The sequence below is a fragment of the Netta rufina genome, assembly GCF_964035555.1.
Source record: "Netta rufina genome assembly, chromosome: 30".
NCBI lineage: Eukaryota > Metazoa > Chordata > Aves > Anseriformes > Anatidae > Netta > Netta rufina.
Window position 1 is genome coordinate 1,680,174 of NC_140154.1, and position 23,511 is coordinate 1,703,684.

The 23,511-nt window shown below is 56.6% G+C and overlaps 1 protein-coding gene across 1 annotated transcript in view; it reads right to left on the reverse strand.

Moving 5' to 3' along the window:
• Positions 1-237: 237 nt before the first annotated feature.
• VDR (vitamin D receptor) overlaps positions 238-23,511 on the reverse strand; it is a 36,384-nt gene continuing 13,110 nt past the window's right edge. The window contains exons 3-11 of the mRNA XM_084303498.1: positions 18,459-18,530; positions 16,934-17,084; positions 11,396-11,526; positions 4,137-4,321; positions 3,771-3,894; positions 3,215-3,386; positions 2,605-2,756; positions 1,424-1,540; positions 238-1,337 (exon numbers count right to left, since the gene is read on the reverse strand). Of these exons, the coding sequence (XP_084159624.1) occupies positions 1,078-1,337; positions 1,424-1,540; positions 2,605-2,756; positions 3,215-3,386; positions 3,771-3,894; positions 4,137-4,321; positions 11,396-11,526; positions 16,934-17,084; positions 18,459-18,522 (1,356 nt within the window). The 5' untranslated portion in view covers positions 18,523-18,530 and the 3' untranslated portion in view covers positions 238-1,077. The remainder of the gene's footprint in view (positions 1,338-1,423; positions 1,541-2,604; positions 2,757-3,214; positions 3,387-3,770; positions 3,895-4,136; positions 4,322-11,395; positions 11,527-16,933; positions 17,085-18,458; positions 18,531-23,511) is intronic.

The following is a 23,511-nucleotide window of genomic DNA, read 5'->3' on the forward strand; positions in this document are numbered from 1 at the left end:
GAGACACGGGGACATGGAAGGACATGGGGACAGACAGACAGAGAGTCCCCAAAAACCAGCCCGGGCGCCGTTCCCAAGCGATATTTATTTGCACAGAGCAGCACGTGGCAGCGGTGGCTGCAGCGATCGACCCGGTGTCGTGTCCGTGTCCCCCCCCCCCCCATAAAGTGCACGGCCACCCCGGTGTCACCGCTGTCCCCGGGGCCAGGACCCGGTGTCCCTTGGAGGGGGGCGGCCGTGGGGGGAGGGTTTTGGGGCCTCCGGGGTCCCCAAGCTGCCCTCCCCGAAGGCCACCTCTGGAGGGGGGGGGACAGCAGGACACGGGGCACCCCCGGCAGCCTCAGAAGTCTCGGTATGGGTGCACAGGAAACCTCAGCGTGCCCCCCCCGAGCCCCCACCTCCATCGTTAAGGCGATGCCTCGTTAGCCCATGGGTGGTCGCAGACCCCAGCCCCACAATGAGGGCTCGGGGGGGGGCTGCAGGAGACCCCCCCACCAGCTCCGCTCCCCCCAGCAGGCAGTAGTGTTAGGAACGCAGCTCGGCTGCTCCCAGACGCGTTTTTTTCTCGTTTTTTCTCCCCGTTTTGCCTTGGAGGAGTGCTTTTAGCATGACCACGGCATTTCCCCGCGGGGATTTGGGGTGTGCCGCCCCGTTGGCATCGTCCTTTGGGAAGGGGGGCGAGCGTGGGGGTCCCTGGGGTCCCGGAGGGGAGCAGGAGCCGGCGCCAGCTGCTCCCCGGCGCCACGGATGTGCAAAACCCCCCGGCTTCTGCCAAAAAGCCCCGAGTTCTCAGGTCAGAAAGAACCGATTCGAGGCAGCCTAGCCTCAAAAACATCCAGAAAGGGATAAATCAGCTCCGGCGGGTGAGAAAACCGCTGGCGGAGGTTTTGGGGACAAAACGTGCAGGTTTTGGTCCGTGCCCGCTCTGCAGCCGTGGACGAGCCAAAGCAGGAGCTGCAGTAGTGTGAAACCAACCCCTCCGTGTCCGAGCTGGCACCCGGGCTCCCCGGGGGGAGGCCGAGCTGACTTCTCCCTTTAATTCGGGGGACGCCCCCCGGCTCAGGGAGGCGGCGGGAGTCAGGAGATCTCGTTGCCGAAAACCTCGAGCACCAGGGGGGTGAGCTGCATGCTGTGCTCGGGCTGGAAGGAGAGGCAGCGGTACTGCTTGGAGTGCTCCTCGTTGAGGCTGCGCAGGTCGGCCAGCTTCTGGATCATCTTGGCGTAGAGCAGGCGGCTGCCGGGAGGAGGGTGGCGGCAGCGAATATAGGTCTGCAGGGTGTCCGAGAGGCGATCCTGGATGGCCTCCACCAGCGAGGTGTCCTGCACGCCGGGGCGGTCTGGGGGAGGTGAAAAAGGGTGAGGAGGGGACGGGGGGTGGTGGGTTTTTCGGGGTTATCTGGTGGGTTGGGGAGCTGGAGCCTACCTGGGGACAGGATGCAGATGGCCATGAGCAGCACGTGCTCTTCCTCGTGAAGGTTCAGCTTCTTCAGGCCCACCTGGAATTTCACCAGCGGCTCCAGCAGGTCCATGCTGTGGCCGGCTGGGGAGAGAGGAGCCGTCAGCACGGAGCCCCGGGACCACAGCCCGGCTCCCCTGGGGCTGGGGGGCGAGCGGGGGGCTCGGCAGCTCCTCCTTCAGCACAGCAAAGGGAGCAGGGGGGTGGAAGGGGACTTCTGGGACAGCTTCAAACATGGCTGTTTATTTTACTTTATTTTACTTTACTTTATTTTACTTTACTTTTACTTAGTAAATAAATTATTTATTATTAAAAAAAATTAATTAATTAATTATTTACTTAGTAAATAAATTTTACTTTACTTTATTTTACTTTACTTTATTTTACTTTATTTTACTTTATTTTATTTTACTTAGTAAATAAATTATTTATTATTAAATAAATAAATAAATAAATAAATATTTTTTTTACTTAGTAAATAAATTTTACTTTATTTTACTTTACTTTACTTAGTAAATAAATTATTTATTATTAAATAGATAAATAAATAATTTATTTACTTAGTAAATAAATTTTACTTTATTTTACTTTATTTTACTTTACTTTATTTTACTTAGTAAATAAATGATTTATTATTAAATAAATAAATAAATAAATAAATTACTTAGTAAATAAATTTTACTTTATTTTACTTTATTTTGCTTTATTTTACTTTATTTTACTTTACTTTATTTTCTTCCTGATGACACTTTTCTCCTTAGCAGGAGATCAGGGAGCAGGTTATTTTGCGAGCCACAAGGCCGATCAGCCCACAGGCGTGTTGCCCCCTTATCACCCCCGGGTGCCCCCCGTCCTGCAGGAACATCACAAACCCCCCCAGGCGCCCCGAGCACCCCACCAGCAGCTCTCACTCCTGCCCTCGGTGGCCCCGTGCCTGCTCCCAGCGCTCTGCCTGGTTTCCTCAGGACCTTGCTTTGGGCTCTCTGCCCTTGCACCAAGGATCCTGGCATCCTTGGGTTACCCTAAATCTCTTCCAAGCGCAGGCAGAGATTTAAAATCCACAATATCTGCAAATTTTATCCCCCCTGCTGGCCCCCAGGTGACGTCTCCTGGCCTGCAGCAAGCAGAAGGCCCGGCAGTGCCCTCACCTTGGGTGACATCGCTGACTTTGTACTTGAAGTCAGTGCTGCCGCAGGTCCACGACATGTCCTCGAGGGTAAAGGACTGGTTTGAGCGCAGCATGATCACCTCGATGGCGCTGGATTTCAGCAGGGCGATCTGGTCCTCTGCGGTCAGATCCCTGCAGGGCAGCGAGAGGGCGAGCTGAGAGCTGGCCACCACCAGCGGCACGCACCAGGTCCCGGCGGTGACCCCATCTCTTCCCCCTCACCCCAAATTTCTGGGTGATTCTGCAGCTGTATTTAATGAGGGGCTGCACCCAGCACCCCAGGCACCAGCCTGACTCTCACTGGGCTGGAGTTAAAGGGGATCTGAGGTGCCCCCCAAACCAGGAGGGGCACCGCTTGCACAGCCTTGAGTATCTTTCTCAGGAGCTGAAGCGTTTTGCTCACATGGCTGAGAGCTGAGGATAGAAAAGGATCAGCCCCGGGAAGGAGGAGAGAGAGAAAACACGAAGATAGGAACAGAGCTGGGAAGGGGACAGAGCCCTGGAGGTGAGACAGAGGAAAAACGAGTGGGATGGAGTCCATGAGGGCAGAAAACCACCACAGACACTGGGTCTGGGAACAAAATCCTCACCTGAATCCCGGGATCATTTTGGCAAAGCCGATCACCTTCTGGATGCTGTAGCTGACCAGGTCGGCCAAGTGGGGCAGCATGGAGAGGTGGGAGAACTCGATGTTCATGGAGGAGCTCTCGTCGTTCTCCTCGGACAGGACCAGGTTGGAGAACATCGGGGGCTCCACGGACTCTGGGGGGGGGTCAGAGGACGGAGGTGTCACGGGGACATGGGGACAGGGAGCGGTGCCAGCCCGAAGCAGGAGCGGTGTCCGTCCTGCCAGGGGCTCCCTGTGCTGGGCGTGAGGAATGGGGCTGGGAGGGCACACACAGCCCAGCTCCCCTTACCCCAGAGGGATGAGATGCTCAGAGGGCCACGCTCCAGCCGAGCACTTAATGCCTTCAGCTCACAAAAAGCCCTCTAAACACCCCCCGGGAGGCTCTTTGAATTAAATACATTTCCCAGGAGAAGTAAAAGAAGCGTTTTACTCTTGGCCAGACTTCGTAATACCGTTCCCCTTCCACCCCCAGTAGCACACGCACACCCCGAGCCCCCACGGGGAGGTGAGAGCGGTACCGGGGAACGTGCTGAAGGCATCGGAGCCGAAGGCGTCGGTGGAGTCCTCGGAGGAGAAGTCCTGGGTGAGCATGGAGGACGACCGCGCCGCCACCCTGCTGCTGGACCTGCTTCTCACCGGGGGCTGCAAGAGAGAGAGAGTGGGACGTGAGGAACGGGGCTCGCCTGCAGCATCAGGATTTTTGCACCGGGATTTTTAATGGCCAAGGAGAGATCATGGGATGAAACCGGTCGGGTGCAGTTGTTGGGAACCACTTGGGGTTGCTGGAACCATTTGGGGTTGCTGGAACCATTTGGGGTTGCTGGAACCGCTTGGGGTTGTCGGTGCTGTGCATGGGAACTGGGGCTGGCGCTCCCCTCACCTACCCGAAACTTGGTGAAGTCGGAGTACGTGGGGTCGTAGGTCTTGTGGTGGGCCTCCAGGAGGATGTCGATGACTTTCTGCTGCTCCTCCGAGAGCTTGGGCTTCAGGCTCTCCTTCAGCGCCTCCTCCTCCTTGCGCTTCAGGATCATCTCGCGCTTCCTCTGGACCTCCTCGTCCGTCAGGATGACTGCAGGGCCGGGAGGAAAAGGGAGAGTTACAAACAGGCGCTGGGAAAACGAGAAAGAAGCAGCCCAGGACCCCTGCAGCCAGCAGCATCCCTGCCACGTCGCCGATCCCTCCACTGAACCCGCGCCACCCCGTCCTGCTCCGTGCCCTTGCCTGCCAGGTCACGGCTCCCCGCTACGAGACCGGCGCCGTTTCCAGCCCGCTCGGGTGCTTTTAGGCGAGGACAGGGTGCAGCGAGGTCGTGCTTGCTCGAGTGCAACCCTCCTGTTTGCTCTGGGCTCTCGGCTGGAAGAAATCTTGCTCCTGCAAGAGGCGGGCCAGAGGGTTCAGCCGGCTCCGGCGCCGCTTTGGGCTGCTGACAACAGAGGGAGCCCGATGCGGCGGCACCGCGCGGCATCCAGCGGGCCACCACGCTGAGGCAGGCAGTCTGGGTGTCCGGCAGCACTTCTGCAATACCTCGGGTGTTTTTAAGCTAAAGGGATGTATAAATATACCCGTATATTGCTTATATTACAGGGGGGTAGAGTTCATCAGCAGCCAAGGGAACCGAAGGCGCTACGCCAAGCTTCTCCCGTTTATTTAGGGATGGGAGCACCCCCGCAGGAAATCTGGGCTCCAAAATTACCTTTCCAAGGAGCTTAAGGACCTGAATGCCCCCCAGAGAGTCAGGGAAACACCAGAGAGCCACAATCAGCCCGTGGGGGTCACAACCACTCGTCCTCACACCAAGTCCCACCGGGGACTTCGTGCTCCCAACCCGCGGATCCTAAAAATAGCAGTGCCCCTTGGTGGAGACGCTATTAACCCTACAACCGGTCATTAGCAAAAAAAACAAGCACCTTATCTGATGACGGGAGGCTTTCTGCCCTCTGCGGAGACGTGGCGTGGGGCGAGCTGGGGTGGAATTCGCAAGGAGGGGTCGGGGCTGGAGGCTGCAAGGAGCCGTTTGCAGTTCCCGGCCCCTTCCTTCGGCCGCGTTTAGCCGACAGCGTTTTTCCAATACATTTTCGAACTCGCCCAACCTCCGAGGGGATGTAAAGATCTGGGAGGCTCGGGCCAAGAGGTCGCTCCCGTGACCGGCGCGGTGCGGTCAGGGCTGCAGGGAGCCAAACTGGGAGCTCGCCACCTCCCGTCCCTGCTGGAATTGGGGAAAAATCGGATCCATCCGGGTGCTGCGTGCAACGAGGGAAAATCCTTGGCAGAGGAAGGGGAGGGCAGGGAACAGCTCCTTGTGGGGCTGGGGGTGAGGACAGAGCTGAAATTGGGTCTTGTCCGGGTCTCCCATGCTCACCCCAGCACCCAAAACGGAGGAGGAGGATGAGGATGGGGCAGTGAAACCCGGCTGCCTGGCCCGTCGGAGCAGGAGCCCACGCCGCCTCCTTCGGGAGCAATTACAGGTTAACTGGGGCTTCGGTGTGACCCTGCTGCAATCAGCCCTATTTAAAGGCTCGGCATAGGAAAGCTTTGCTTTTAAAGGGCTGGCAGAACGGATTTGTTTCTAGTGCCTGCTGGGAGAAACACCGAGGCAGCAGCAATTCTCGCTCTGGTGGGAGCTTCTGAAAAGCAAGAGCATCTCCCAGAGCATCGCCTCCACAGGGGAACAAACACCAGTGAGGTTCGTGCCCCCTGGTCCTGTCCCCTAAGGCAGACGGATTTCCCTGTACAGGGTCTGCACCGATTCCTGCCCGTCCCAGGGTTTTGGTGCGTTGAGCCTTGGCCGATCACGCTGGGGCCTCTGAACCCACTGCAAATCCACCAGCGATGCTGACGGAGAGGGGCCGTGGCCAAAGCTGGCAGCAGGTCCCCGTTTGGGTGTTTAATGCTCTGATAGGACTTGCCGGAGCCCACAGGAGACTAAAACCCAAAGGAAGCCCTGCAGGCAAGTTGAAAAATCAGATAAAGCGGGGCTGCGAGTCCCTTCCAGCCGCGCACCGACACGGCGCTGCTGGTGCAAGCTGCGACAGAGCCCAGCACCAGGGGATTGGGAAACGGCCCGGCACGGCTGGGGAAATCGTTCCAGGTGCCGCCGGGGAGCAGCAAACCCCGAGCACAGCTTGGTCTGGGGAGGGAGAAGCGTTACAGCGGCGCACGGGTGAGGATGCCAGCGCGGTTCCTGGGAAAAAAGGATTAGCATCTCATTTGTGTGCTCAGGAGGACGGATGCGGCCCCGCATGCCCCTGCCTGCCTGCTCCTTCCCCTCGAGATCGCCCCAGCTCCGCTCCTTTCCCCAAAGCCGAGCTGAAAGCATCCAGCCCCAGGCTCCTGGCACGGGCAGAGCGCTTGTGGGCTGCCCTGACCCCAAGCCCACGCGGAGGCTGAGATAAAATCTGCCCATCGCTGCTGGACAGACGCGGGAGCTCTCTGCAGACACCACAAGGACAGCAGGGGAAGCCACAGCCGACCCCAGGGGTTGTGCTGGGCTTACCGAGCGCCGGGGGATGCGGCGGCCGGGCGAGGACACAGCCAAAAGAAGGGACTCGGCCCATCGGGTGAGGAAAGGGGCAGCTGAACAGCAGCCAAAAATGAAATTTGGCAAACTTCAGGCACGAAGCGCGCTGGCTGGATGTCGTGCAAGCATTTCAAGCCCCGTGGCTTGTCCCTCACCCTGTGACAGCCTGCCTGGCACGGCTCTCATAGTGGGGTGAAATTCGGGATCTCGGCGGGACAACAAGAAGCAGAAATGCCCCTTGCAGCTGCAGCGAGCTGCAGCTAGATGAGGGCTGAGCAGCAGAAGCAGCAGCACTTCTGTGTTTAACACCACGGGGATGAGATGCACGCACCGAGGGCAGAAATCCTCCCTGAGCAGCTCCTCAGGGTGCTGAGACCCTGCTCAGCTGCCACGGGTGCCCAGGATCGCTCTGAGTTCATCTTTGCAGCTGCAGGAGCAAAGCTGAATTCATCCCCGCTGCCTCTCCCAAACCGGTGCCCTCCCCATGTCCCCCAAATCCCAGCTCCCACTGCTGAGCCCTGAGCACCTTCATCAGTGGGACACGGGGTGGTTTGAGATAACACCCTCTGGGTGTTATCAGCCAGCGGGGACGGGACAGGACGAGGGGTGACACGGCCAAAACTGTGCGATGGGAGCACAAACTGCAGCGGGGGGGGGTTGGCCGGGCAGCACACGTCTATGGCACGTAGAACTGGAGGGGAGGAAAGCTTGCAGCAGGAAACAAAGCAATAAGCAAGCAGCAGGGCTTTAAATCGTGGGTCTCGGAGCCAAGCGGAGCAGCCCCAGCGGCTACAGGGCCCCCGGTTGCCCCCCACGGCTCACCAAAGCGATGCTCGCACAGATTTTGAAGAGGGCTCCCCAGCTGCTCAGCCCCCGCTGCCTTTCCAGCCTGCCCTAATTACAGGGGACACCGGCTGCTTCCAGCGGGCGCTTCGAGCCCCTGGGGAGCAGATGCCCCCCAGCCAGCCCCCAAAGCCCAGAGGCCGCCGGGTGCCGTTTTCCCGGCCGGCTGCTGCTCCTCCTTCCCTCTCGTGCTCCCTCTTTGCCTCTCGGCCAGCCTCTGGCGTCAGCACGGGGCCCGGCGTTGCACAAGGGCTGTCGGGGTGGGGAGTAAGGGAATAAGAAAAATTCCACCTTTGGGGCCCTGGGGACGCTGCTCGGTTTCGAGTCCCGCCGTCTGTTCGGGGAAGCGGAGGAGGGCTGCAGGCACCAGCTCCCTCCTGGCGCCCCCACGGCCCTCGCCCATGGTCCCACGGAGTCGGGAAATTCCCTTTTCTCCTTCCAGCTTCTCCTCCTCTCTCCCCGGCTCCCAGAGGATGACTTTTTATTCTCCTCCCTTTAGGGGATTTTCAGCGCTGAGATCACGAATTGGGCCTCGTGGTGAGAAAGCTGAGCATCACCTGCTCGTGACTGCAACCGCAAGCCTTCTCCCTGGGAAAGGGGAAAGTGAAGGAGCAGCCCCCTGGGGCGCAGACCCCAGGGAAACCAGACCTTGCTGTGACATCGGGGACGGGGATCACCGATGTCTGAGGACCTGCAGACAGACAAACGGCCCCAGGATGCAGAGTGCAGCTGGGAGCCTTCCAAGGAGACTCCCTGATCCCAGCTGACGGGCACTGAGACAAGCACAAAAAATTCCCCGGCAGTAACACAGCGGGGAGAGGACAAACGCAGCGCCACGAGGCTGCTGCAGCAACACGTTATTTATCTCCCTGCTTTGCAGCAACACCTTTAGACCGTGCAGGCACGGGGCAGCCGAGGGGAAGCCTGTCCCCTGTCCCCGCGTGCACACGCTGTAAATATCGGAGAGCTGATAAAAGCCAGGGGAAAACAGGGCAGAGACACCAAGAGAGGTGAATCGCCTGTGGGTTAGGGGTGGCTGCGACACCCAGGTCCCTGGAGGGATGGATGTCCCTTCCCGAGTGCCAGGCAGCTGGCAAAAGGCAATTTTGGGGGGCAAAAGGGATAACTTAAGCGTTTTCTCGCCACCCAGGCAATAGGACCCTTGGTGCTGCTTTATCCTAGGAGAAATCAGTGGCTAGCAGGCAGGGCAGGCAGCGGTAACCCCGGGGTGGAAACCTGTCCTCATTTACCCCATCCAAAGAGAAGCAGCTCCTGAGCACGTCTCCCACCACCGTGGCTTCTCGCCTGGGCTGCGAGGGGGGCTTTGCCTCCGCTGATCCCCAGCCGCTGTCAGCTTGCCCTGTGCTTTACCCCACGCAGATAAGACGGGTGGAAAACCACAAATATTTGCTAACGCTGGCTGCAGAGAGCTCGGGGTTGAACCGCAGGCGTTGCGGCGGGGCCAGGGATCGTCCCGACGGCTGCTGCTGCCCCCAGCCCGGCCCTGACCCTCGCTGCTCCCATGCGCTCGCCGGGCTCAGAGCATTCCTGCTGCCCTCCAGCCTCCACCTCGTCCCCTCCCCGGGGAGTTTTTTGCCTGATTCCCTTCGCCTCATCGCCCTTCTCCAGCCCGTCACCGCAGCATCGAGCCCGCTGGCGACGTCCCTGCAAACGTGGCTGAGGACGACGTCAAAAACCAGCCTGGCTTTTAGGTCCGAGCACCTCAGGACTCGGGAAGGAGATGGGGCTGCCTGCACCAGACCTCAAATTAACGCAAGCACAAGGCTTGTCAACATCTCCCCTCTTCCTCCTCCTCCTCTTTACCCCCATCTCGCTCTTATTTCTGCTTCGGACCCATCGGCAGCAGAGCAAATCCAGCCCGTCCTTGCCCGTGGCTGTCCTCATCACCACCAATGACAGCCGGGGGAAGACACCAGCTCCCGTCCAGAGTTTAAAGATCCCTGATGCGACCTATAAATAACAGCAGCACACCTTGTCCCCACTCATTTCACCAGCAGCAAAGTCCGCAGGAAGGTTATTTTTAGGCTCCTTGGTCAGGTTTCATTAATTCAGTAACAATTTGCTAAGGGGGTCGCTTACAAGTTAACTCCTGCCCAGAGCAGGCGGGTCCTGGGCCCCGGCCGGGGTGCGCTGCCGCCACTGAATTTTCCAGCCCTTCCCAGGTAATTAGCTGGTCCAAGTCAACACGTTTCCCTCGTTAGCAACGGCTGCACCAAATGAGCCGCAGCAACCGGAGCCGAGAGCTTCCAGCAGGCAGCTTTGTGCACTGGGGCATGGCAGCGCTCTCCTTTCCAACAACGCGGCGCCTTCTCTCCGCGCGTCGTGATTACGAGATAACATCGGTACAAGAAGCACCATCAGAGGAGCCGGGTCTCTGACCATCCTGGGAACATCCCAGGAGGCCTCCGAGATGGTTTTTGGTGCAGAAGGTGCCTGCTGGTGCTGTCCCAACCACGAAAAGCTGCAGCAATAGGTGCCAAAGCAGCAAAACGCCAAGACCGCGCTTTGTGCAGAGCATTTTTTAGGTTGCTTGGTCAGCTACAGAGACAGGGGCTGGCTCTTTGCTCCTGTCTAAATGTTAATCTGAGCATTGTTTCTGTGGGACAAAACACAGGATGTGGTCTGAGCTACCGTGGGCTCACCCACCCCTGTACTCACACACGAGAACGGTTCCCGTGGTGCGCTACCTGCTCTTCACCTCTCCACCTCTCCCCAGGGCATTGCTACCAGCTTAAAAGGAGACCCAGGGACCTTCTACTCCTGGGGATTTGCTTGATCTTTGTGACACCTGGAAATTTGGGCATTTTTTCCTGCAAACACCTGCAAGTTTTGCTTTGCTGGAGGAGCCAGACCTGCGTTTCGGCGGCGCGCCGTGACGTCAGGCGCTGTTTGCTCTCTGCTTGTCGCGTAAGGACACCAGCAGCACTCCGATTTTCCAAGCTGGTTCCAAATCTTCAGGTCCATCAATCACGGGACACAATGTCCTGTTTGCAGAGTCTCCTAGCAGAGGGCTGTTATTTTGGTCTGAACGCTACGCGAATGCCTGCCTTCTCCCGAAGACTTAAGACGCGGAAAGCGCGTAGGAGGAAGCGTGTCAAACAGCTTTTATTTTTAAAAGCTGCTTATCTAAAAATATCGTTGAAGAAAATAAATATTTGGACAACATTAGTCTGTTTGGATTGGGTTAAAAACTACTTTGCCTCCCTCTGCTATTTGCTCAAGTCTCCGCCGTGCACGTGGCCAGGTGGCCAGGCTCACGTTGCAAGAACAAAGGCCCAAAAAAAAGGCCCAAAAGGTTTTGCAGAGCAAAAAGTCAGTTGATTCCACGTTGAATCACCACCAAATGGCAAACCAGTGATATGGGGAAGCCCATTTGGTTCTCCCTGCCTGCCGGGACAGGGTGAGGATCTCGTGCTGTGCCAGGCCGATGGCTTTGCAAGGGCAAGGCTGCGAGTTAATCAGCGACAGCTCCGGATGCGCTCCCCAAGGGGCTGCCCTCAAGCAGCCCACAGAGACGGCCTGGCTCTGGCACGGGCAGCTCCCCACGGAGCTAACGGCCACGGGAAAGGCCTCAATCATTAAATGAGCTCCTCTCAATCATTACCCACCACGTCCCCTGCCCTTTGCATCCTCGCCTTACGGAGCTTTTACAGCTTTACGCTCGCGCGCTTTCCTTCTGTGCCGTGCGTTGATTGAGAAGGAAAAGGACGTCGGAGAGCAAGGCAGGGCCCTTCCCCACGGGATGCCCGGCTGCATACTCACACTCCTTCATCATGCCGATGTCCACGCAGCGCTTCAGCCGGCAGGCCTGGCAGTGCCGCCGGTTGTCCTTGGTGATTTTGCAGTCGCCGTTGAACGGACACGTGAACATCGCCTTCCTCTTCATGCTTCGCCTGGAGAGGAGCAGAGAAAACACCCCGGGTCACCCAACTCAGTTTTCGGTGCACAAAAAGGCTGCTCTGGACATTGGGGGAGATGCATCACAAACCCATATCCCCCAAATAGCTGGAGAAAAACCCCAAGGGCAGGTCAGAAAGGGCTCTGACCTGACGCCGTGCAGCTCAGCTGGTCTCCAGCAGGGACCAAGCTCGGAAGGCTGCACCTGGTTGAATACATCTGTGGTTTGATCCCTGAGATCCAGTTGTTGCTGCACAGCATGGGAAGGATTCCTTCTTAAAAGGACACAGCCCAGGGGTTCGACCACCACTTGCCAGCTTTCTGGTCTCAAACTTCCTTTGAAGCTGGAAAGGAGGTGGAAGGATTGCAGGGAACCCCCCACCCGAGCCACCAGCAACGAAAGGAAAGCAGAGGGCAGGCCAGCACGTACCAAAGCGGTGTCATTAAACATTTACCAGCCTTTAAAGCCCGGCTTTGCTAGAATAACTGGCTGGAGTGCATGTTTGCGTGTGCACGAGAAAAAATCTCACTGCAGGATACAAGAGAAACAACACTTAACATAATAACCTCTTCTCCACCAAAACCACACCGTGCCACGTTAATCCGCTGCTACAATCAGGCCTGTAAATCTTCCAAGTACAAAGGGTCAAAGCCACAGCTCCCAGCGAAAAAAAACTCGCCTTCCTGCGCAGCCATCCAGCGCGACATCCACTAATGACACATTGCAGGCATAGCTGAGCTCCTCCATTCAGGGCGGTTTCGAGGATGCCACATCTGGGCTTTGGAGAAAGTTACTCAACGACCTCCCATCGGTGAGCAAAGCTGCTCTTGGGCTGCAAGCATCTCCACGCACGCTGCTCACGTTAAGTGAAGGTGGAGGGAACCAAGCCCGGGGCACCTCCAGGCTGGAAAGTTGAAGCGAGGATGCTCAGAGGGGCAAATGCAACAGAAAAGCCCTTGGGAGAGCGCAGAGCTGAGATGCAGCTTGGGTACGGCATCAAGAAGCCAAACCCGGCCACCCCCATACTGGTGCTGCATTTCAGAGCCTGGAGGAAACATCCTCTGTGAGGAGGAGCAGTGATAAAATCCCCTCGTGGTATCAAACAGGGGGTGCAGGACCCCGAGCTCCCCGTGCAACTGTCCCCAGGGGAAGGCAGAGAGGCAAGGGCAGACGGAGCTTCAGCCCAGGACCAGCGCCAAGGCTGCACATATAGGGTATAAATATATGTTCCTGGGCTGTTCCAGCGTGCAATTAGAGGCTGCTTTAAAAAGAGAGATGTAAACAAGGAGGTTTTGCTCTCCCTTCACCTAACGGATGAATAAATGCATTTAGGAAAACGAACACAGGCGAGGCTGATGGCAGAGCCTCCACAACCTGCCTCACGCAGCAGTGCTCGGCTTGAAATTTGTGTTTCCCCCAGCAGCCGGCTCTCAGTTTTAATCATGTTTTTCTCTGGGTTTTCCCCTTCCACCAAGGCCAGCGGCGCCTTTGCTTTCCCAGGAACAAGGACAAACGCTTCCCAACCCAGGGGCAAAGCAGGATTTGGAACAGGACACGCTGGAGTCTCCCAGTTTCGGTGAACAACTCGGATATTTTGAGTATCTGGAGCAGCACCTTCTCCCCTACAGCCCAGGGCAAGGCTGCGGAGGGCACAAACAAGAGAAAGACGAAGCCCTGGGGCAGGGAAAGATGTCCTGCGTGCAAACCAACATTATGGTTTTGGTATGAAAATTGCAGCTTATCCAAACCCAGGGCGGCTGGGCACAATAGAGGGTTTCTGAGCAGCTGCTTCTCTGCCCTAGGGGTCGGCGGCTCGCGGCTCCGAAGCGCCCGGCCTTGCATCAGCGGCGTGGAGCACACAGTGTCCTGCTCCGGTGTATTTTTGTAAAGCCCCAGAACCGGCCATTTCAAGGCTCATTTAGATCCACGTCCCAGGCAGGCTGCCGAAGGTTAAAAATAACGAGATCCCTCCCTGCGCAAACACAGCCAGCGGCGAGGGAGCTGGGATCTGCCCAGCAAGGAGCTCCGAGGTCTGTAAGCATCTGTGGGGAAAGGGGACAGCGTTTCCATGGGTGTCCTCCAACACAACCACTCGCTGCCTGTGAACGAGGAGCATCAAGCACTGCAAGGCACGGAGGGACAGCCATCGCTCGCAGGACGCCCACCCTGCATGGACACGGAGCCCTTCTGCTTCTGCTGCACCCAAGGGGACTGATCGTCAAAGGGAGCCTCTGAATTTTTGTTGGCAAGATGAGATTTTGATGCACGCAGCTCTCCCTACTCATAACCAAACCCTGCAGCCACCTTCTGGTCACCGTGTCCTTCTCACCAGCCCCAGGAGCTGGCTGGGGACCGCACGGCTGGCACACTGGGGGTCTTTTGGGCACCAAGACTGTGGCAGAAGCACCATTCCCTGAGAAACAGGGCACGGCCAAACTGCTTGGGATCAGATAATTCCCTATTCCTTCCCCGTGCTCTTTCACAGCCCCCTATGAAGCCCACCACCAACAGCCAAGCCAAGGCTTAGAGCAGAGCGGTGCACTACTCATATTTTCTCCCCCATATTCCACCTGCTCCATCCTCCGCTCCTGGGAGCTGGTCAGACAACTGCCCCTTGCCCCCAAAAACATCTTTAGAGAGCCCCTGGCATGTTCTTGCTAGGGAAATAGATCAGGAGCAGCCCTTTGAAGCAAGCCAAGGAGCAAAATCAATGCTTGGTTTCTTCTGCTTGCTTTCCACCCCTTCCCTAGGCAGCCTGGGCATCACCTTGGGCTGGTGCACGCCTCCTGCTGGGTGCTCAGCCCCCTTCCCCAGGGTCTGGGATCACTCCTGGCCTCTGCGTTACCTGGATCTTCGCATCCTTTCCTCCCCACATACTTAAAAAATCACAGACAGGGCTCTCAGGCTGCCTCCTCCCCTCCAGCAACAGCCACGTGGCTGCAGGAAGCCAACACAAGGGGACGGAGTGTTTTAAGCTAAACACCTCGTGGCCCCGGGGAAGCACAAAAGGAGAGATGGATTTATTTTAAAATGAAAAAAAAAAAAGCCAGCAAAACAGCTTCATGCAGAGTAGCTCAAAGAACAATTGGGGAGGATTATAGGAGTGGGAGATGCAGTGATGCAGACAGGATGGGTGGGGAGCTGGTCGGTTTTGAAACACCCGGAGCCTTTCCAAGCAGCTCTGCTATTAACACCCGGGGTCAGGGCGCTGGGGGAGCCCGGGACGACTGAAGAAACCCGAGGAACCGCGGATGCTTCAGCCAAGTCCCAGCAGAACAAATCAGCGGGGTTTGGCCGCATTGTGAGAGCCCCTGAGCAAACAGCAGAGCTCAATAAAAGGCCACCGTTGCCGTTGGCATCATTAATAAACAGTGGACTTTGAAGCAAGCGGCCAAAGGTTGGCTCGTGCCTGTTTGTGCTGCGGGTTACGTGCACGTCGGAGCACCCAGAGGTGCCCGTAAATTCCTAACGCCTTTTATAGGGCCATTAAACCTGGGACCCTCCTGGGTGATTTCACGCTGGATTAATGCTGGGAAATCATAGACGGCTATGGCCCCGAGGCAGATGAGAGCGACCCAGAGGTCCTTCACCCTCAGCTTTGCTGCTGCAGCTCGATATTCTCAGCTGCTCGCCCTCTTTTAGCTCCTTCCAGTGCAAGGCTGACCCCCGGGGAACAGCTACCAGGAACTGGCACCTGTGCAGCCATTCTCCAAAAACCTGCTCAGGGAAAACAAGCAGATTTCTATTTTTTTTTTAATGCACGTAAGCACAAGCTGGTATAAAGCACAAGGTGCTTGCAAAGGGATCCTTAGCTTTTCCTGGGGGTGTTGTAGGGGTCCAGGCTCCCCCGCTGCAGTGTTCTCAGGCAGAGAGCACTCGGATCTCATGGCAGCAGCAAGCATTAATTAACTCAACGGTTGAAAATGGCTTGCAAACAAGCTCGTTTCAGCAAGAGGGAACACACCAAGACCTAGCGCGGGGACAGCGTGTCTGGGAAGCTTGATTAAAAAACATAGAACGAGCCTCAAATTGAAAATAAAGGCCTTATATGGGGCATGAAGGGCTAGCTGAAGATGAGAGCTTCTCACCTCATTAAAACGTCTGCTCAGAAATACTGTCACAATCACACGTCGTACATGGCTACACCGGTGAGATAATAGAGAAAGGGGAAATGCAGCAGCACTGGAGCCCTGTCAAGGGTTTGTCAAGCAGCACCAGTCATTGCAGGGGTCGAGAGCCACTTCAGCGGCCTCCGCAGGCACAGGGGGGACGGGGAAGGTTGGGGACCCCAAACCAGAGCACAGAGGAGGGCACCTGAGAGGAGAGCTCCTCGTTTAGCAGCAGCGATTGAGGAAAATGTTGTTGCTCAGGTTGGCCAGGGTTCAGGCAGGCTGCAAGCCTGTGGTATGTGAAAACCCCCATCTAGCCCCGAAATTCCTGCATGAGGAGGAGTCACGATTTTGCTGTGAAAGCCCGGGCTCTGCTTGATGTAAGAGCCCTGCTCGGCGTGCAAAGCCTCCAGCTCTGCTCTTTGCAATCCCCCAGCCACCTGCTGCTGCCATCTCATTACAGTGCAAAATACTTGAGCAAGGCTTTTCCCAGCCAGTCCCACGCCAGTCATTATCTTACTTGGTCTCATCAGCACTTAGTCATTCTCTCACTTGGTGCAAGCGACCTGAACTCCCACGTGAATGGCTCAGCACCCTCGGTGCAGACACACGGGCCGCTAACAAACATCCACAAACCTGCGGCCCCCACAGCCCTGAGATGTTTTTGCTCTGGGACAAGCCAGGGACTGCTCAAGACTCCCACCTGGCAGTGGAAAAAAGCCTCGGAGGAGCTGCACGTACAGCCTACAGCTGCTTTGGGCTCCAGGAGCAGGGACGGAAAGGCTGCTCGAGCTGGGGAGGGAGCTCGGTGCCACCTCCAGCAGCGAGCAGGTTTCCCCGTGCATCCCCCACTACAGAAGTGTGCAGAGCTTCTGAGCAGACAGGCTGCTTTAAAGACAAGCTTGTGCCCAGCAAACCAGCTTAGTTCTCAAAAAACTGCTCATTTCAGGTGTGTTTTTCCCATCCCATAGTGTCCTAGGGGCTTTTATGCTCCTGCTACGCGGCGCATCAGCACGCGGAGGTCTGCAAGGCTCCCAGCGAGATGGTTATGGGGAAAATTATTCTGCGGAAGTGGATTGCCACGCCAAGCCACAAAAAAGGAAGTGCTTTGGGGCCTCTCTTGTTGAGATCTGCAGGCGTATCAGCTGGTTGCAGTGCGGGCATGGGGCTGGCAGAGCTGCCCGCAGCCCAGGTAGTGAGCCGCAGCCAGGCAGCACCCCAGGACCAGGTCACTTTCTCCTCAAAGCTCGAGGATGGCGGGGTAAGACTCCTTCTCCCCAGAGATTCGCTCACCTGAAGAAGCCCTTGCAGCCTTCGCAGGTCATGGCGTTGAAGTGGAAGCCCGTGGCCCTGTCCCCACAGACCCCACAGATTCGGGGCACGTTCCTGTCGAACTCGCCGGCTGGGTCGGGAAGCGACGTGCTGGCAGCCATGGTCTCCATGTCTGGGGGAGCAGAGGAAGGCAGGTATTTATTTGCAGCTGTCAACAGCGTCACAAAAAGCTAATTAGGTGCAAGCAAAGGAAGCCTCCTTGCACTCATCGTGATCTGATGAGAAAAGCTTCCAATCCCCCCTGCCCATGCTCCCAGCCTTGAACACACCGCAGATTGTGCTCGCATTTACCTGCTGTTCTTAGATGGGAAGGGTCCTACAGCCCACCCCAAACCCTGATCTATTTTCCCCCTTACACTCCTTTAGTGTTTGTTTTCAAGAAAAAGCCTTGAAAGGACCCAAATTCACCCAAACCAGAGCTGCAAAACCACAGGGAAAGAGGTCACACCGCCTGCCAGCTAGAGCAGAATTTCCCTTGTGCACAGACAGGAAGCGACACCAGCACACTCATGCCAGCTCCCGTAAGTGCGAAAAATCCCAAACGCAAGTCAACTGAACGTTGTTTAAAAAAAAATCCTCAGCAGGGACGTAAACAAGGGAGGAAGGAAACAGTGCTCCTAGTGCAGAGCATGTGCAGCGTAGCTGAAATAAATATTAAAAGGGAGCTTTCAGTAGGCTTTCCCTGGCTTCTGATATCCACCGGTACAAGTCCATCTGCTGTTACAAAGATAAAATATCTAAAAACCAACAAGAAAATAAAGGTTAGGAGCTTCCACGGGGCCAGGTCTTGGTAAAGACCCCACAGTTGTGTCTCCAGGTGGCACCACCCCACAGCTCAGCTCCTGTGCCCCCATGTCCCCACGCACAGGATGCGTTATCCCATTTGTGCATCTCAGGATGAGAGATTTTTAAGTTGATTCAAGAGCTTCAAGAGAGCTTTTTTCCTGTTTTTTTTTTTTTTCTTTTTTTTTTTTTTTTCTTTTTTTAGTTTTATTTATGTATATTCTCAAGAGGTTGCTGCAGATAGCTGCTGTCTAGGTCTAGTCTGCTCTCAGCTGATGCATTGTCCTCCACAAAACATCGTCAGTCACCGGGTGACTGCAGACAATGAGTCTGGAACAAAATCGAGCTCAGAAAAAACAAACAGAACAACAAGAGCCCAACCCTCCAGAGCGATTTAAACCCCACCATACGTCTACCAGACTGCTGGTGCTTGATGCCAGAGAAACCTGGACTCCTCTCGACCTGCTGCTGGGGACAGAGCCCTGCAGAGTTTGGCCACGAAGCCCCAAACCCTGCAGCTGGCAGCGCACAAGGGAGATGTCCCCAGAGCACCTGGGGACCCCTGGGTCCCCACGCAGCTGCAGCAGCTCTTGGTTCTTGTTTTTTTTTGTGTTTCTCGCTTGAAATTTAGCACGACCAAGGCTCCTCTAGCTAGGGGTCCTGCACGGAAAGGGACAGGAGCCTGAGGAGGGCCAGCGTTTACCTGGGTCTGGGAGATAAGCCATGTCCTGCCGGTGCGTTTCCCAGGAGCTCTGGAGCTGGGACATGGAGCCACCTGCAACGACACGGATGGGACAGTCTGAGACAGCTCCGAGGTCGATGAGCCGGGGCAGACCAACCACAGCTCGCACCCCGAGCAGCGTGGGGTGACCTGGAGGCAGCCAGCCCCACCGGGCACCGCTTGTTGGGTTCCCACCGCGGATCCGGGAGGAGATGTCGCAACGCTCCGGCACGTTGCTGGGGGAGCCCGGGGAACGCAGCGAGAGAGAGAAAGAGCAAGGGCACGGGAAGGAAAAGGCAGCGAGAGCCGCACGGCTCGTTCCCTTCACCTCGGTAATATTTCCCTATAAATTTAAATTTCACAATTCAGCCTGTCAGGCGCTCAGCGGCGTGCGACCCGCCGGCTCGCGGGGGATGGCACGAAGCGGAGCTGGATGGCTGCTATAAACGCGGCTCCTCGCGCAGCAGAGCACGCGTCTTCAAAGTCAATGGGATCACTGCGGCGCTTCAGAGCCGAGGACGGGGAGCTTTTGGGGGTTTTGCTCCCTCCTCACGTCACTTGGCTCTTTCAGCTTGCAGACGGAAGCACCTCACCGGCGCTGGGCTAACGCGGTCTTAAAATAGGGACAGGAAAAAGGTTTTTGGAGATAGGGAAGAGGATTTAAGGTGCTTCGCCTTCCTTAAGGTTCCCTATCTCGGGGAGCAGGGAGCTGAGTGGTTTATCTTTGGGGGTCACCACACTGCTCCCAGCACAACCCCACAGCCTGAAGCGATGACGGTGCCAAAAGAGACCCCTGTGGAGACCCCAAATCTCACTCTTGGGTGTGCAGCCACCTAAAGCATCCACAGACACCATGACACCCGTGCTCCTCCAGCACCTCGTGCTGCTCCTGCTCTGCCCCCCTTCCCAGCACCACGCAGAGGGGCACCGACACCCCCAGGATGAGGAAAGCAGGCGCTGGTGGCAGCCTAGGGGAGCTCTCCGAGCGCCCTCATCACGCCTCTTGCTCTCTGCCAGCTCTCGGTTAAGCAGCAGGAGGTGATTTAGCAGGAGGTGATTTGGTCACCGCCGCTCGTTAGGGAGCAGCAAGCCTGCGCCGGCCACAATTCCCGCAGGGATGGTGGCGCGGCGTCGAGCTGCCATCGCAGACTTCTTGGAAAACCTTACTCAGCCCCATCACGGCCGTGACGTCGGCACGCGGGGTGGAGCGCACGCAGGAGTTTCCCCTCCACCCCCACGAAAGGTCGTTCATTCATCAAACGTGACATTTAGCCTTCACCTCTTGGGGGGGGGGGGGGGGGGGGGGGAAAAAAAAAAAAAAAAGCAAAATAATTTGTTTTAAAAGCGCTGAGCTCTCCCCACCGGGCATCCAAAAGGTTAAACTAGTTTTGCAGCAGGCACAGCAAAGTTTCGGCGAGCTGGCTTGCAGAGCAGCCGTGATTAGTTAAATTTAAGGTTTTGCACCACCTCAAACCCAAGGCTCCACAAACAGGTCAGGAGACGTGATTTCCAGTGACCCTTTTTTAAATTTTATTTTATTTCCCCTGGTTTGTACAGAGCTGTAGCAGCTCGAACAGCCCCAAAACGCCAGAAAGGAAGGCTGTGTGCTCACACTCAGTCACAGCACCCTGCTGGGATGCTGCCAGATGACATTCGGGGAAAGGAGCAGCACAGGAGCTGCCGTGCCCAAGGTTTAAGCCCCTGGGAACCGCTCACCTGCTGGAGACACGTCGAGGGGGGAGAAGAGCACAGCTCGGCCAGCCAGCTCCATGCAAAGCGCTGCCAGCAGCTGCTATTTCAGCCAGGGCTGCGACAGATCCCACGTACCCAGGCTGAGACAGATGGGGGGATGCTGAGAGCGCAGGCACAGGGCAGGAGGTCAGCAGCCGTGCTCGGGGAGAGCTGGGGAACAAACCTGGTAGGAGCAGAATGCCTGGAAACATCCTGGGGAGGGGGCTGACATTCCCCAGGTGCGCCCAGTTTCCTTCAAATTGGGGTAAAATCATCCTGAAGATGGGCATAACAGCCTTTGAGCCATAACAGCCACCAAACCCACAACCTGTTGGCCATATGCTGGGACAGCAGGCAGAGGTACGAGGGAAAATTTCAGCAAGAACTGAGTGTGGGAAGTTACCTGCTTGTACCTGCTGCTGAGCCCAAGGGAGGCAGCATTCTCTGCTTTTAAGCCCGTATTTATGTCCGAGTTCCCCCCGGTAGGAAGCATTTTTCTGCAGCATTTTCTCATGCTTTATCACTTTCCTTTTTCTCCTGCCAGCTTGCAGTTGCAAAACCCCGCGCTCGCGGCTCTTCAAGGCTTGGCAGGAGGGAGAAGGCTCCGGAGGATGACGGCTCCTGCTGGAAGCCTTACTCACCCGCTCCCAGCGTCTGCTTCCTCCCCAGCACCAGGGCGCTGAAACGCTGCCCTCTGACAGCACGTTCCCCTGCTGGCACCAGCAGCGACCGGAGCAAATGCTAGCACGAATCCAGCCAGGACAGCTGCTGCACAAACCCCAGCTCGCCGGGCTCGGCTTCAGGTGCCCCCCACTTTCCCAGGAATGCATTTTGATTTTGACATCAGCTCCCGGGATAGGAAAAGCCTTTAAAGAGTCTGTTTGGGGCTGTGTGCGCAAGGAAAACCCAGTTTGCTGAAAGCAACAGGCGAGTTTACAGCTGGAATCAAGACCAAGGCTTTGTCTGGCCAAGGGTGCAAATATGAGGAGCCTGTATCCAGCCTCCCATGCCCAGGAGGCTCCAGCTTCACCATCATGCTAAAGTTTTGGGGAGAAAGCGAGCCAGTTAAGGAACAGCTGAGCCTTCCCCGGACAGCGCGGGTGGCACCTCCTTGAAGAGGCTGTGAAGCCTTCAGTGTTTTGGAGACTGACAACCTGAAACCTTCTCAGGACGCCGAAAATACCGTTACAATAGCAGGAAAATATTTGTCAAGTTCTCAATATCTTTGTTCCCCCATCGAAACGCATTTTTGGGTTCGCTTCTTTGCCAAGCAAAACAAAAGCTTTACCCACACAGCCTGAAAAGAACAGGCTGGCTCCTGACAAATCCTCACCCCAGCGCCGCTTCGACTTGCTGCTGAGGACTCTGCTTCGTTTTGGAGAGGCCCGTTCGTTCACACGGAGGTTTTTTACTATTTCCCTGGCTCTCACACTCAATTCACACCACTGCTGACACGCCAAAACAAAGCGATGCTGCTCCGTGGAGCATCCCCAGAGCCGCTGGCAACGCACTTGCATCTTGAAGATATTCCAGTACAAATCAGCCTATTCAAAGCATCCAGTCACGGCACGCAGGCAACCCCTTTCTCTATTAAAAAGGCAATTAAATCATTTCCCTCTGTAGCTCCAGGGAGCCCTGCTGCTGCTCTCTGTGAGATTTATTAGGGAGCTGACTGACAGCCTCCTGGGAGGACGAAGCGCTGCTTCCACGGGCGCATCTGGAGCCCAGCACTGCTCTGTGCGGGGACGGTGAAGCTCCCTGCACCACGCTCCCCTCCGTTTCTAGGTTAGAAGCACATTGTCATTTCTTTTTTGCAACACCCAGAGTGGCTGCAACATCCCGGGAGCTGGGCAAGGAGGCTGTCGAGGGTGGCAGAGTCGGGAGACCGGCAGCGCTTCCTCACCTGCTGCAAGCCAGCTCCTGCCACCCCTTGCCCCATTAACCTGATCAGATGTAAAAACCCTCCTGGAGTGCTACCAACGCCCCCAGACCGGGGCTGGAGGCGCCTCCGTGCCAGGAACACGTAAGCATGACAATTCCTACCCCGCAGAGGCCAGACACTCCCCGTCTGCAAGCAGCGTGTCGCTGCAGTCAGACAGCTGCGGGGCAGCTGGAGGAGCCAACGCCATCAGCCCCGAGGAGGGCAAAGGGACCCGAAAACCCCGCTCGAAGGATGCTAATCCTGCTAATCGGGGCCATCCAAACGTTTTGTGGTGTTGGACAGAGCAAGCCCAGGGACACGGGAAACTCGACCACAGGCACCCCAACGCATCCCGGTGACGCAGCTGGGAGCAGACAGCGGTGCCTTGGTGACAAAGCTCAAATAAAGCAGCGTTGATGGAGGGGGATCGGGTCCGTTCTCAGCCCTGCGGGGCCCTTCCCACCCACTGGGGGTGGTGGGGACCCCATACCGTGGGGCACCCTTGCTGCTGTGTCCATAACTCTGATGGGGTGAATGGGGAAGCAGGAGGGGGGAAGAGGGGATGTGTGGGTTTCTTTGGGTTTCCACGGCCATCGTGCTGATACCGCCCTTCCTGGCTCCTTGGGAGAGGGTGACGGCTTTCCCAGGGTGTCAGAGAAACCCAAACCCCACAGAACAGCTCCAGGACACCTCACAGGCACACAGAAGCGTGCAACCCTCCAAAATCTGTCCCTCACCCCTTGGTGCAGCGACACGGCCTCAAGCAAACACGTGCACGGGGCAGGTCCAAGGGCCGGGGATGTGTTTCCTCTTGCCCCACTGCAGGCTGGAATCTGGGGCTGGAGTCCGGGCACAAACGGCACCAAGAGGCAGGAGAAGGAGCAGGGGACACCGTGGCCAGACGAGCATCGTGATGCAAGCCCTCAACAGCTTTCCTAGCTTGGACAGACAGGAGAAAAACATCTGGCCATACACAAGCTCTTTTACCACATCAGCCAAGTATCTTTATGGGATCTCACATCGCAATTAGGCAACAAATCCTTACATGCGCAGGTAAAAGCAGAAAATATTTCGGAGCGCCATTCCCCTGACGGGGAGGAATGAAGTAAACAGATTTCCAGATTACCGCTCGGGCACAGCGTCAAAAATACCTCCAACCTGACTCCTCGCTGGCACGGCGCTTTGTCATTGAGGCCACAAAGAGGTAGCCAGAGCCCACAGTGCAGAAACCCCGCTGGATCCGCGAGCCGAGGACACCCCCAGCACCAGATTAGCAGAAATAATATCACTAATATGGGATTTTTGTGAGCAGAGGGTCCTTCCTCAACCTCACCTTCAACAAAACTTCATATGGCCGGACCTCCAATAGCTGATGGATTGTCC